Genomic DNA, 14750 nt, shown 5'->3' on the forward strand with positions numbered 1-14750 from the left:
GTAGAATCTCCAAGAATCAGTTACTACCGATGTTAATGTCGGGGGAGCTAACCAAGATATAGTACACCTGAATGGTTTTTGTAATTTCCTCTTTTCAGGGTTTGAATCTGAAAAAAACAGGAGTACGGTCTGAACGCACTCTGGATAAGAAAATTACCTTTGTGTCTGGAAAGTTCTGTATCCATTGGTACGAGATTAATGCTTTGTCAGTTCCTTCACAAATATTTACTTCTCCCTGTCTGTTGTTCGACCATGTGAAAGGTGCTCCTTCATATCCCGTATTTTACAATCCCATAAAATCGATCGTTTGAACAATAAATGATTTGCTGCTCGACGATGCTCTGTTTCCCCCTTGTTTTTCTTCTGGGTCAAAAATACTCCCTCCGTCCCAAATTAATTGAGCTAGTTGTAGTTTGCACAATTCTTAAGGCAGGGAGGGAAGGGGAGTATATTTAAGTATTTTTTTACAATTATACTCTTATGAATAATAACTAGTAAAACTTAGAAATGATTTATCTCTCAAACTATACCACGATTTTTCGTAAACTTTATACCGTTGAAATACATTTTGAAACATCTACTTAACGAATATAAACATGATTATCAAATTATACATATTTCTTATAATAACAATAACCAATTAAAAGGATAGTTTTAGAGATATCCCCTTGATTAGTGAAATTACTCAATTATTTATGAGATGAAATTTAAAATAGTTCAATTAATTTGGGACGGAGGGAGTAACGTTTAGATCCCAATTAATATCCATGGGCTATTTACCACTGGAGCAAAGTCTGCAATATATGTCTCACACTTACGTACCCCTCCTTAGTTTAAGCAGAAAAATCCATCCGCAATTCAGGGTCACAGATAGACTGCCACTCAGAGTTCCAATATGTGTTGCATTTCCTAAACCCTGTATGGCCATTCCACATCAAAAATACAGCAAAAACATTTAATGCTAAAATGGAAGCAGACACCTGTGATAGATATATTCAAGTTCCTAAAAACAGAAACCAGCCACTTTTCAAGTGAAAAAAAAAAAAAAAAAAAAAAAAAACCTGTTCCCAACAACAAACAGTGATTGCCCTCTTTTTCACCTTCTCTTTCTCGAACAGACGACACATTTTTGAGTCAGGCTGACATAAACAAGACAACTCAATTACCTATTTGAATTTCCCACCGTGATTTTACAACCATTCACCGATTCTTTCAACGAGTCATAACCAAAGACCAAGAAGAATCAAAAATCATATTTCCAACAAAGAATGAAAAAAACATAAGCAATGACATCTGGTAGGTGGATTTTTATTTCCGAAATTTCTAACTTGACAGCTAGTAGGCTTATATTGAGCTTCACAAAACGAGACGGTATATAAACAAAGAAAGTGTGAAGAGAAAAAAAGAAAAAAAAGACTAGTAGGCAGTAAGAAGAAAGCTTGAATCACAGTTTAAGATAACTCTACTTAAACTTGATTAACAGACAATCATACTTCAAAGGGTTCTCAAATCAAAACTTAATTCCAAGATTTCTGCTTTCTTCAAAGCAGAGAAGAACAAAAAGTATATCAACAAGATTTTGAGTCTCTTTGTTTGTTCTTCTGGGTCTTAAATTTGCAGGGTGTTTGCATAAATGTCTAGGAGGTTGCTGTTTCTCAGTTTCTGAGAGTTTCAGGTCAGCTTTGCTTTTCTACTGAGTGGCTCTAGATTCTTGCTGGATTCTTTCTCTATAGATTCTTTTTTTGAATTTTTACATAAAAAAAATGGATTCAATTCCAACATGGAATAAGCTGGCATCATTCACGCCGTACTTGCTCTGTTTCATAACTTTCTTCATATTCATAGAACAAATCAAATACTTGAAAAAGAAAAAATCATTACCAGGTCCAGTTCTAATCTTACCATTCTTAGGCAACGTTATTCAGCTTATTAAAAACCCAACGAAATTCTGGGACGATCAAGCGAAAACAGCAAAAGAATCAGGGTTTTCTGCAAACTACATAATTGGTAAATTCATCGTTTTCGTTCAAAACACTGAGCTGTCTCATAAAGTCTTTGCTAACGTTCGTCCTGATGCGTTTCATTTAATCGGACATCCTTTCGGCAAGAAATTGTTCGGTGAGCATAATCTTATTTACATGTCTGGTCAAGCACATAAAGATCTTCGCCGGAGAATCGCTCCGAATTTCACACCTAAAGCTTTATCAACATACATATCGTTGCAACAGAGTATTATTCTCGAGCACCTGAAGAAATGGGAGAGTTTGTCAGTGCAAAATGGGAGCAAACCACTGCCTTTGCGGTATCTATGCCGGGACATGAATCTGGATACGTCGCAGAAGGTGTTCGTTGGTCCGTATTTGAGTGAGAAGTCTCGTCAGGAATTCAACAAAGATTATAATCTGTTTAATGTGGGATTAATGAAGTTGCCAATTGACTTGCCGGGGTTTGCATTCCACAAAGCTCGGTTCGCGGTTTCTCGGTTAGTCAAGACGCTTGGTGATTGTGTGAAGCTGAGCAAAATGAGATTGGTGTCAGGGCAAGAGCCGGTTTGCTTGATTGATTTTTGGATGCAAGAGCTTCTGAAAGAAATGCAAGAAAGTGGGTCTGATGCTGCAAATGAAGTGCCACCACATTCCAGCAATATCGAAATCGGCGGGCATCTGTTTGATTTCCTTTTTGCAGCTCAAGATGCATCGACTTCATCGTTACTATGGGCAGTGGCATTATTAGAACAGAACCCGGAAATTTTATCGAAAGTTCGCCAAGAAGTGAGCGAGATATGGTCACCGGAGTCCGACACGCTTTTAACAGCCGAGAATCTACGGGCAATGAAATACACGGAAGCTGTTGCTAGAGAGGTAATGCGATATAGAGCTCCGGCGACGTTAGTTCCACATATTGCCGGTGAAGACTTTCAGCTGACAGAATCGTACACAATTCCTAAAGGAACAATTGTATTTCCTTCTGTTTTTGAATCGTCATTTCAAGGTTTTACTGAACCGGAACGATTTGACCCGGACAGGTTTGATGAAACTCGCCAAGAAGATCGGCTGTTTAAGAGGAATTTTCTAGTGTTCGGTGCTGGACCTCATCAGTGTGTTGGACAAAGATACGCCGTTAATCACTTGGTGTTGTTCATTGCGATGTTCACATCGTTACTTGATTTTGAACGATTCAAAACGGACGGTTGTGATGATATCGCTTATGTACCTACGATCTGTCCTAAAGATGATTGTTCGGTGTATTTGTCTCGACGGTGTGCCCGCTATCCATCATTCGCATGAAAAGTGGTGAGGCCAACACAATTGGTGGATCAAGAATTTGGTTAAAGGCGAAAGTACCCTTTAGGGTTTTTGGCTGTGCGTTTGGTGGCTTTTGTTTGGAAGGGTGTAATGGGAATTTGGCTGTGCGTTTGTGAATATTTGAAGATTGGATGGTGGGGGTTGATTCTTTGTTTACCTTCTAGGGTTTTTAGTAGTTTTAGTTCAAGATGATCATGTTATGATGATAGCAATGTCTGGTTGGAATTCTTTGTTAGGCTCAAAGAAAAATGCGTGAATGAATAATCTTTTATATTTGTTTTTGTTTGTAACGTGGGATTGAAAGCAAATTATTTTGTTGATGACGGGTCGACGTCAAAATCATATAATCCGCCGGCATTCTTCTTTGAATCTTTAAGCTTGTGTTTGGTAATAAATCTGATTCCATGAAACTGTGGGCCCATTTTGTAAATGGTCTAAATTATTTTTGAATCGTATTATTGGGGCTTGAAACCCGATGGATTTTGCGGGCTTTATTGGGTCATGAAATAACAAATCCAATAACCCCCTATCCTATTATTTTGTTAATGCCTAATATACCTTCAATTGAATTAGTGTTAATTAGGGAAATTAACTAAATTAATTATGATTAGTATATGAATTAGGATTAATTATTTTACTAATTTTATGAAAATCAAAAAGCTTTTTTTTATCAATTTTTTTCCTGTTTTCTTTTTGTTTGATTAAGTAGAGGATCCTGAGGATTTTTTTTAACACAAAATTGGTTAAAAAGACCAAAATCAATAATTTCTGGGTGAAAAGGACAGTTAGATTTTGATACTGTTTAAATGGACAAAAATGTAAAAATAGCCAGGATGTAAACAGTTTCGTCCTACCTATTTTCAAATATTTTTTCTTATTTTTAATTTACATCAGGATGCATCCAGTTTCATCCTTGCTATTTGTTAAGTTTAAGTCAGGATGAATCCAGTTTCATCCTTGCTATTTCTTTTGTGTCCATTTCACCCAAACTAATTTTTACTCGTCCATTTGAACCATGTTTTGAAAATATTTGGACAAATGACCCATTTTCCGGTTTTTTAACTTTTTTGAAAATCAACCACCTAATATGGTGAAACATATCCTTAAATTACTCAGAATAACCCTATATATGGAGGATTTTGTCGATTCAAATCCGAAAGCATCCAATAAAAATATGGGTTTTTTGCAGTTTCGGCTGGGAAAACATCAAATCCCAGACGCAACCGACGCTTATTCGGCTGGGAAATGATGAACTTCCAGCCAAAAATATTGTATACGGTTGGCATAACATTACATCCCAGCCGCAACTCAACAATTTACGGTTGGGAAAACCCAGCCGTAAGCAATCTCGGTTAGGAAAACCTTGTCGACCTGTACGTTATATATTTTAATTATCAGAACCATTTACGGCTGGGAAAATCCAGCCGCAAGTCTTAGATACGGCTGGGATGTACGAGTCGTAAGTTCAATCACGGCTGGGAAAACCAAGTCGTTTTTCATCCTCTGTTTTTTTTTGTTTTATGAATATCAGAATAGCTTACGGCTGGGAAATCCCAGCCGTGGGTGTACTAATGTCTGGGAAATACTAGCCGCAATTGTTTTCGGCTGGGAAAACCAATCCGTAATCTAAATTAACGGTTGGGAATTTTAAGAACTCCCGACCGTAAACACCTTCAGATTTTTTTTTTACTCGAAATTCATCGGATCATATTTTTTAACCATCCAAAAGCAAAAATGAATGATGGGTTTTCTTAGTTTTTTCTTTTTATGATAAGTGTTTTCATCATGATGAAATTATGATCATTATCTTTATGATCAAACGAAAATGAGAAGATAATAATTTTTGGTTTTCTTTATGATCATCGTCCTCATCATGATGAAATTATGATCATCATCTTCATCATGATTTATGAATGAGAAGAGAAGGATGAGGAGAAGATATTATAATTAGTTATCTTTTTATGATCTTCATCTTCGTCATGTTGAAATCGTGATCATCTTCATCATGATTTGTCAATGAAAAAAAAAAGAAGGAGAAAAGAAGATTATAGATTTAGGATTTTTTTTGATGAATAGTGAAATTTGAATAAGGGTATTTTTGACTTTTTCATATTCATAGAGTCCCCCTATCCACCTTTTGACTACACATAGCATTTTCAGCCCCAAAATCCATTTGGGTTCAAGCCCCAATAATAGGATTCTTATTTTTACCTTAACAACATGTTCATTTAGGAGAATTGGAAATTGGAAACCTAAGAATTCAATTGTGGAAAATCCAATTCAAGGAATGCAATTTAAATCCTAAAAATTTATGTTCGGTTGAGGTAATTTAATTCTCTTTGTTTTTATCCTGGAATCCAATTTCATTGCACTATTGGACCAATATAATAGAATTCTACTATTTTTGAGGGAATTGGATTACTATGAGTCAAAATTCTTAATTATAAAAAGTTTATTTACACCATTCGGTTCAAGGAATTGGGGGCATTCCCTAGAAATTGGATTTTAGGGAATCCAATTCCTTGAAACGAACATGCTCTAATCGTATTTGTATGTCTTTATCGTATTTGTATATCTTTTATCTCCCTATGGAAACTGTTACCTTGGGATACGATTTCCATAGACTTGATTTCTTTTCCCTAATACCAAACACAACCTAAACCTATACTTTTTTTCCTATCTATGTGAAACCCATGATTTAATATTTGCACAAAACTTTTTTCCTACTAGTACAAGCATCCTAAGAGGATTTTCTCTCTTTTTTTTGCTCTATAGTTTGTACAATTTAAAGTCGGTTTCATGGAATAAAAATTAAAACAGAAAATTAGAGCAACCATGGAACACACCAAAGTAAGGAAACTTATATTCTTCTATCTATGGACCAAAAAGATACAGGAGTTGGGATTTCAACGACATTAACTTCATATCCTGCCTAGAGCATGTTAGAATAGAAAAAGAACACTCGAATACAGAACAGAACAATATTGTCGTTCTTATGTTTTTACACCAAAGGTGACCATTTCACAAGAGAATTAGAAGCACAAGAACAACTTCCACAAGCAGATTGAACCATTACATCTTTTTCCTTTTAAAACCAGGAAAAAGGTTAGTATCATACGTACCAAGATTGCCTATCTTCGAAATACTGTCATTCACTCTCTTTAAAACGATGAGCAGAGCAGCAACATTGCTAGAAACCTTGGGTTTAAGCTGCAATATCTTCCTTGCAGTTTTGGGATCCTCTTCTGCTAGTAATGCTATTTTACCTGACTCCAAACTCTCTGCGCCATCTGCAAAAATTTCAGTGCAATCAACATTGGGACGACGGAGGAAGCCCTTTTTCATCATTGTGGTAATTCTACTAATTCTTTATATGACTTTTTGCACCAAAATTGAAATGATTTATGATTTCTCTTGAATGTTTGTGATTTCAATTGATGGATCATGCTTAGCTTGAGTGTTTTGATGCCCCATGCTTTAGACATACAGTCATTACTTTCAGAATCTACCTTGGCAAATAATCAGAGTCAATGAATCTTTATCATATGAGCTATAATTGTGTAGAATTGATTTTTGAACCACATGAGTATGAAAATTGGTGAAATCCCGAGTCTCAGTACCTCTCGATATTGTGACATCTTCGGTATGTATTATCTTTATTTTTAGTGTTTTCTTAAATCAAAACTTTACAAGCCCGAGTTGAACGAATTTCTTTTTACCACTTTCTACAACAAATTAAAATTACATCAGTAACTAATGAGAATATTTGGAGATTTGCTCTCTTGTTTTTTGGAATTACAGAGACCAAAATTAAAACGAAGAGGAGAGACAGACTGAAACTGATTTTCTATTTGGTTTTCTACATCGGATTTTCTAATAATGGGCCCTAGTCTGAGGAGGGCGCCCTGCCTCAAGCCCGTCTCTAAACTCACACGAACTAAAGACATAACTAGTTGTCACACCTGCAAATTCTCCAAGCAAATTTTTACGCAACTATGACCCGAAAATACAGTGGTTCAGTGATCTCTTATTACCCACTCGTATTTCAGCCTTATAAGTTTGCACCTATGCAAACAGCCGAGTTATGCAACAGAAGATTTAAACTTAAAATTTCTCCTTACCAACAACGTAGCCCATACTACAAAAGGGTTAACGCCACGTTTATGCTTCACAGAATTGGGGGAGTATTTTCGAATCAACATAATACCAAGGAAAACATCTAAGCCAACAAACTCACTTTTATTAGCTTAGGGGAATATTATAAAACTTGTCCAACCAATGGACTTACAAGATTATTCTCTAAGCCTACAACAAACACACTCTCTCTGCAATGTGGTTCCTCTACACATGAAGATTTGCATTTGCAAAGTTTATATGGCCTATTTATAATGTCAAGAACCAAGCCAATCCGTGTGAAACTCATTTGCACGGCCTATGAACAACCATCTGTCCATAGGCAGTTCCCCTAACCGCCACAGTTCCTTTTTAATTGCTAACTTTAGTGTTGGCCTGCAGAATGACGCCACACTTGTCTCGAACGGTTAGGTTATGCCAAACTTGGTTATAAAGCCATTATATAACCGTTTCTAACTTAATCACTTTCTCTGGTATGTGTGTGATGCACACACACTCGTAACTAACAACTTGAACTCAAATCTGACAATCATCGCGCTGCACTAATCTTAGCCCGTGCCAATATTCGGTAATGGTTGCGCTTTACTCAATTTGGCCTCTGCCAAATACAGCAACAGTTGCGCATCATTCAACTTGGTCTCCGCCAAGTTCGACAATGGTTGCGCTGCATTTATCCCGCCATGTACTTAGGTTATTTGGATGTCAACATCGAAATATCATGCCAGTTGAGTCTTTCCTTACTTAGTTCAACTTCATACTTCATATGCATCACTTGTATTCTTTTTGCCGAGCAATCATCATCAATGGCGCATTTGGAAACGCCATTATTGCATATGCATTGTCCAATCCTTGGCCAATGCTTAGGACAATGCCAAAGCCATTCCATGACTTGCATTTCATCCTTTATTCCTTCCTTGAGCTGCGTTAACTCTAAATAAGGATATGCAAAACTATCGCGTAATATTGCATGTGCTAAGTAACCCTTCTTGTCTCAGCCATGTTGGCGCTACATCATCGGAATGTGCAGCTCCATCAGCCAGGCTACAACTTCAGTATTGGGCAATGTTTATGCGTCACTGTTGTGACCGTCATGCTAGTCCATAAGATTAAAATTGACTTAGGAGGAAACTTGGAGAGATTGATCATTTGATTGCTTGCACTTATGGACAAACAATGGGGGGCATCTCACTCAAAATAAGACGCTAACAGAATATCCATGGACATTCAATTTCTCCCAAAAGGATGAGGGTTTTTCTTGGACGATAGCAGCTGCACTCATTATCTTATTATTACACTAAATACCATCATGATGATGAACCAAAAGTGTAAATTAGATTAAAATAAGTATAAGTTCGTATTAACTCATCCTCCATGTGGAACAAACTAAATTCCTATGAGAAATTTCATCAATCAGTTAACATGCATGTTAATTTCTCACAATGAGAATCATATTACTCAAATGATCTCAAATAATTTCTTCAAATACAAATGAAATTACAAAGCAATACAACATATTTCAGATATAGAAAGAAAAACCCATTCAGATTATTAAAAAGATAATAATTATGTGATTATTATGGGCTTACCTAAGATTGGAACAATATCTTCTCCATCAGATTTTGTTGAAGAGAATATTGTATTACCAGAACTAGACTATTAGGGTGTAAACGAACCAACTGAGTAAAGGGTTTTAATCGAGACCTTGAAAGATGAACATGAATTTGATAAGAGTAAGGTCTAGGGTTAGAACTTGGAAAGGGGATGGGTCTCTATTCGATCTGAGGTGAAGAAGATATAAGAGAAAAGAGATAGTAGAGGAAAAAACAAGTTTCTATTTTACCCCTGATATGTTTAAAAATAACGTAAAAATGGCCAGGAGAAACACACGATATAAGGGTTACTTGGTCTTTTCAATATATTAGGCGGGTAGGCGGTTGTGTTGGATAATTTCGAGCATTACCCATCACCATATCCATCAAACGACGGGTAAGAAATCTTTGCCCATCACCCTACCCAACAAACGGTGGACAGGATAAGATACGGATAAAATAATGGCGGGTAGGGTTGGGTATGTGCATCATGTTTCAAAATTATCTTTAATTGGTTGAATGTGAACTTAGCGTTTCTTTAAGGGCGGTGAAAGGTATGCATTAAGCAAAATATTGCAACCACTTCAGTCACTATTGATGCAACATTATTATCGAACTAGTGTGTAACCGTGCTACGCATCGGGAACGATAAGAGTTGGCCCCCATTTGGTGGGGCAGGGGTTCTCCCCGCACCCGTCCCAGAAAGGGTCCCAATTAACAATTGCGAAGTATAATGAAATTATCGGTTATCATTTATTAGATTAAATGAACAGTTGGAACCAAATTCATCAACTACGCACCGTTAAAAGTGTTGGAGATTAAGAAGTCCCCTGAAAGAAAATATTTCTGAAATATTATGCAACATTTTAAATTAGTAAGTACTTCAAGGCATTGCCAACATCAATAATCTAGAGATAATTGACAAGGTTAGGTTTTAAGACTTCTACTGAATGTAACACTACAATTACCCTTAGTCTTGCTAGATTTTAAAATACCCACACAACATCTCTTGGTTAACCAATTTATGCTCTTTCCTTCAGTACAATATCATATACTTGTGTTAAGAATCTAGCGGTCAACCTAACTGCTCCTTCATGCTCCAACTCCCTGTAGTTAGAAAAATTACGTTCATTGTATAGTTGTACCAATATTTGATATTAGAGACACTAAAAAAATGATATTAATAAAAAATAGGTTGGCAACTCCAGATAGTGAAAAACGTATGAAGTACTTCCCGTCGAAGATGGTGTAATCAAGGAAATGCACCGATATATCTTTGTTAAGATATCATATACTTGTATTAAGAACCAGGCGGCCAACTCAACTTCTCCTCCAGGCTCCAACTATCTATAGTTAAATGAAAAATGACACTCACTATATAGTTTGTATCAATATTTGATTTTAGAGACACTACATAAAAGGATATATTAATAAAATATGTAGCAAACTCTAAATAATGCAAATCATATGAAGTGCTTCCCATCGAAGGATGTAATCAAGGAAATGATTGATATATCTTTCTACAAAATCATATACTTGCGTTAAGAATCAAGCGAGCAACTCAACTACTCTTCAAGGATCAAACTCCCTGCAGTTAATTAAAAATCACATTCACTATACAGTTGTATTAATGTCTGATATTAGAGGCACTAAACAAAATGATAAATTAATATAAAATAGATTGACGAACTCTAAATAATGCAAAACATATGAAGTGCTTCCCGTCAAAGAAGATGTAATCAATGAAATGAACTGATATATCTTTTTTCATAAATCAAACAGCCTTTCTAACTGTTAGTGTGAGGCCTTCCTTGAGTTATTCACTGCAAGGAACACCGTACAATATTGTGAGTAATGTAGTGAAATAGATTTAGAAACATATAGAAAACAAAACGACAAAAAATTGTTTGTTTTTTCGGAATGCACGAATTTATTAACTCTGATACATCGGGGTTTGATTCGCATCTAATACTTATCCGCATGAGAACAACTATATAGATATGATTACCCTACATAACATGGTAGCTTCTTCTGTTCCCTTCCAAGCATAAATTTGTTGAAGTGGTGAATAATGTAGTTAATATATTTTTTTTTCTTTTTTCACTGATTAGCAATATAGGTCGTTTATATTTTAATTATTGCTAGTCCATTTGCCATTTCAGAAACCCACGTGGAAAATATCCATTTCTTGTGTGCAAAATGGCCCCCATTTTCAATAAGCATAAAGGGTACACCAAACCATGATTGAACATTTTTTTACTAACCCTAGATACAATCTAAGCAATATAACAAACATATATTTATAAAATTAAATCAAAAATGAACATAAGAGATTTCAAATTCAATTATCTGGAAAATGACATACTTCCCAAAAGTTAAGGTTTTAGTTCAAAGAGAGAATATTTTCTCCATGTTGATGTGCTGGTGTGTTTTAAGATATACTTACAAAAAAAAATATATAGGTATAACCTTGCTTGTATCAGCCATATCGCAGTTTAATGTATTTTGGAAGCAGCGACATCAACAGGTTCATGATCGTATTGGAGAGGAGAACCTAAGAACTACTTTGTCAACCAGAACCTAAGAATCAACATAAGCATGGCATATGGCACTAATAGTCTATACAAAAATTCAAGATAGAGAATGAAAAATCTCACCAACGGATACCAGACCCGTACTTTATTGATTTTTTATAGCATGCGTAGTTCAATTTATTTTTCTAATATTAATGGGAACTAACCACATAACAGAAACCTTTGTATAACACTCAATGCAATATTAACTTCACGAATGGTGGAGTTTTCAAACCTTTTATGCATCTCTGATATGGTGAGTTCTTAATTTGTAAACTCTTATTTTGATGTGTTGTATTTTTTGTTTCTTGGTCCTTTGCTTCTTAGAAACCGCAAAAATAAATAAAGAGACTATATATTTGATTCAAATTAATTCAATAGCTAATAATTCGAAGAAAGAGCGTGTAATAATTTAATATCTAATAATTAAAACTATATCTTAATTATTTGAATCAATTAATATGAAAAACACATGTCAACTTCTGATTTGTCCCCCATTCCCTGTAAAAAAACGCCCCCATCAAAATTTATCCACGTCTTTAGCCTTAAGATCCATATTCACATCCGTCTTCTCAAGGAGAAAAGTAACCAGGTGTGCTAGGCCACCATAATTAGGGAGATTTGGTATCATCCTTTGATCACTAAAAACTTATAAATGGGAATTCTTAAACAACACTTCACAAAGGTAAAAACAGAATAATAGGGAGAAAATGGCTTCATACAAAGTGATTTCCTTGTTTCCGCACAATAAGTATCCCTCGCACATTGTTCATGTTCATGACCGACCTCGTATTCATAATAGTCAATTCTGAGAACATGGTGATGAGATAATAAGATAGAATTATAAGTAACTTAATTATAAGATTTTTAGATTTTGTTTTCGATCGGTTAAGTAACTTGGAAGATTATTGTCATTCATTTGACTTTGTTGATTATGAAATTTTTTGAATTTGTGCTAGCCATTTTGTAAATGGAATACCGAGATTAGGTGTAGTGAACTAGATTCAGACGAATTTAAAAGTCAGTAACATTGAGATGGCTAGGGATCACCATAAAAAGTTCTAGGTTGCCGCTCATTCTTGTTATAATAATATTCAATGTTAGGGGAACTCCTAAAACCCAGCTGGCAAAAATTTAGGCTTAGTAAGACTGGTCTTATCCTCGTTGTAGCTACTATAAATATAGAACAACATGCCATATTAAAGTCTAGATCCAAGATGATTGGCTTTGAGCACTCTCCCTAGAGGCCTTGTTGCGCAGCATCGTAACCATCTCCCAAGAGATGAATGCATGTCGCTACAAAATGTATCCACACCTGAATTTGAAGGATGTATAAAGTTTATAAAAGCTTAACATTAAAGGTTTTAGAGTCTCCAAGATATCTAAAGCTTAATATATGGAGAAATACCAATTTTTTCTTCCACCCCACCTATGTTATAAAGTAGGAAAATGACGCAGAGTATTGATTCCAATAAAAATACATAGACCACATCCATATGCTTACCACCTCTACAGATAGACATGTTTGTAAGCATTCGCCGTCCATGCATAAAGTCTTCATTAGATTGTATTAAAATTAATCAATTTTTTTTACTGCAAAAAAAAAAATCATTTATCCCGGCAAATGTGAGTCTTGCAGACGAATATCATAACATAAAATTGTACTTGACACTCTTATGCCAACAAACTCAAGAGTTTCCCAAGATTTCCGTTTCTGAATCAATTATGTTATTCAATCATATTATTCTTTGTTATTGAAGACCAAATAATAGTTTAAGCAAAGAGATCCATCACAATCGTACACGTCACAATCATTAAAAATGACCTACTCCTACGTTGAAAACGATTACGAAAAAATTAAAGGGCTTCTTGAAAGCTTAGCAGCAGAATTTCCTTCGAGTATGGGTTTACGATAATGACAAAACTCAGTAACCTACTTCCAGCATTGACAAATTAATGGAAGTTCTGCTTGTGTGCTAAAAGAGGCCTATTTTCAAACATTTTCGAAGTAGTATTAAGAATAGGATTTCATACGGTAAAAAAAATAAATTATCGAGCTAACCAACCTAAAATGGTTACGGAGTACAAACTACAATCGATGATTATATTTAGATTGCAGAAACCAACATAATCGAGTCTGATTGTTTTTTCGACGTTGGTGTCCTACAGTAAACAAAGTGATTTTATTTGGAAAGCATGGTACATAAATGTATATATCATTAGTTTGAACACCTTAATTAGCTGAAGTACATAAATATTATTTTGGACGCCTTAATTAACTGATTGCAATTCAATCATGCACACAAATAAAAGACTATAGGCTAAAACATTTCCGACGAAGCTGCGGGTGACTTGGCTACCAACAATGACTTAAACTGAGCATCTACTGACCCATAGATGTAAGTGCAATTAGTGGCTGGCGATAATTGGTAAAAAGTTGTTCTCTTGATTTATAAGGTCTCACAATATTTTTTGTAATGCATCTGAAAAAGCGGGGGTCTAACAACCACACCCAATATTTCGCTTAGCAATTTGTATGGACTAACTCCAATATACTTTCAAGAGAATCAACTAGACAGTCAGACTCAATCTTAAGAAAAGTATATCAAAGAGTTATATCTCAATTTCTCAATTCAATCCGCAATCAAACAAATAGGAATTTGTGAGCTCGATTGAATATAAGAAATAACTTGGACGGTATCAAAAACCAATATCCAAGTGTCAATCAATTTATAATCAACAACCAAAGGTTGGATTCCAATTGATTGAAATTACGCACAACCTATGAGTATTTCAATTATATAAACAAATATAATGCGGAAAACACCAGAAATTTTGTTAACGAGCAAACCGCAAATGTAGAAAAACCTCGGGACCTAGTCCAGATTTGAACACCACACTGTATTAAGCCGCTACAAATACTAGCCTACTCCAAGTTAACTTTGGACTAGAATGTAGTTGAGCCCTAACCAATCTCACACTGATCAAGGTACAATTGCGCTCCTTACGTCTCTAAATCCCAGCAGGACTCTGCGCACTTTATTCCCTTAGATTATCTCACCCACAACTAAGAGTTGCTACGACCCAAAGTTGAAGACTTGATAAACCAATCTGTCTCACGCAGAAAAGTCTATTGAATAGATAAATCT

General features: G+C 35.3%; 1 protein-coding gene across 1 annotated transcript; it reads left to right on the forward strand.

Annotated features, from left to right (window-relative positions):
- Positions 1-1218: 1218 nt before the first annotated feature.
- On the forward strand, positions 1219-3652 carry LOC113355287 (cytochrome P450 710A1-like). The gene has a single exon (XM_026598112.1). It carries the CDS (start codon positions 1764-1766, stop codon positions 3285-3287), a length of 1524 nt encoding a protein of 507 aa, XP_026453897.1. The 5' UTR covers positions 1219-1763; the 3' UTR covers positions 3288-3652.
- Positions 3653-14750: the final 11098 nt, after the last annotated feature.

Source organism: Papaver somniferum, chromosome 3 (genome assembly GCF_003573695.1).
Source record: "Papaver somniferum cultivar HN1 chromosome 3, ASM357369v1, whole genome shotgun sequence".
Taxonomy (NCBI): Eukaryota; Viridiplantae; Streptophyta; class Magnoliopsida; order Ranunculales; family Papaveraceae; genus Papaver; species Papaver somniferum.

Excerpts from the sequence above, each read along its gene's own strand:
- LOC113355287 (XM_026598112.1), top strand. The coding sequence starts at position 1,764 with ATGGATTCAATTCCAACATGGAATAAGCTGGCATCATTCACGCCGTAC.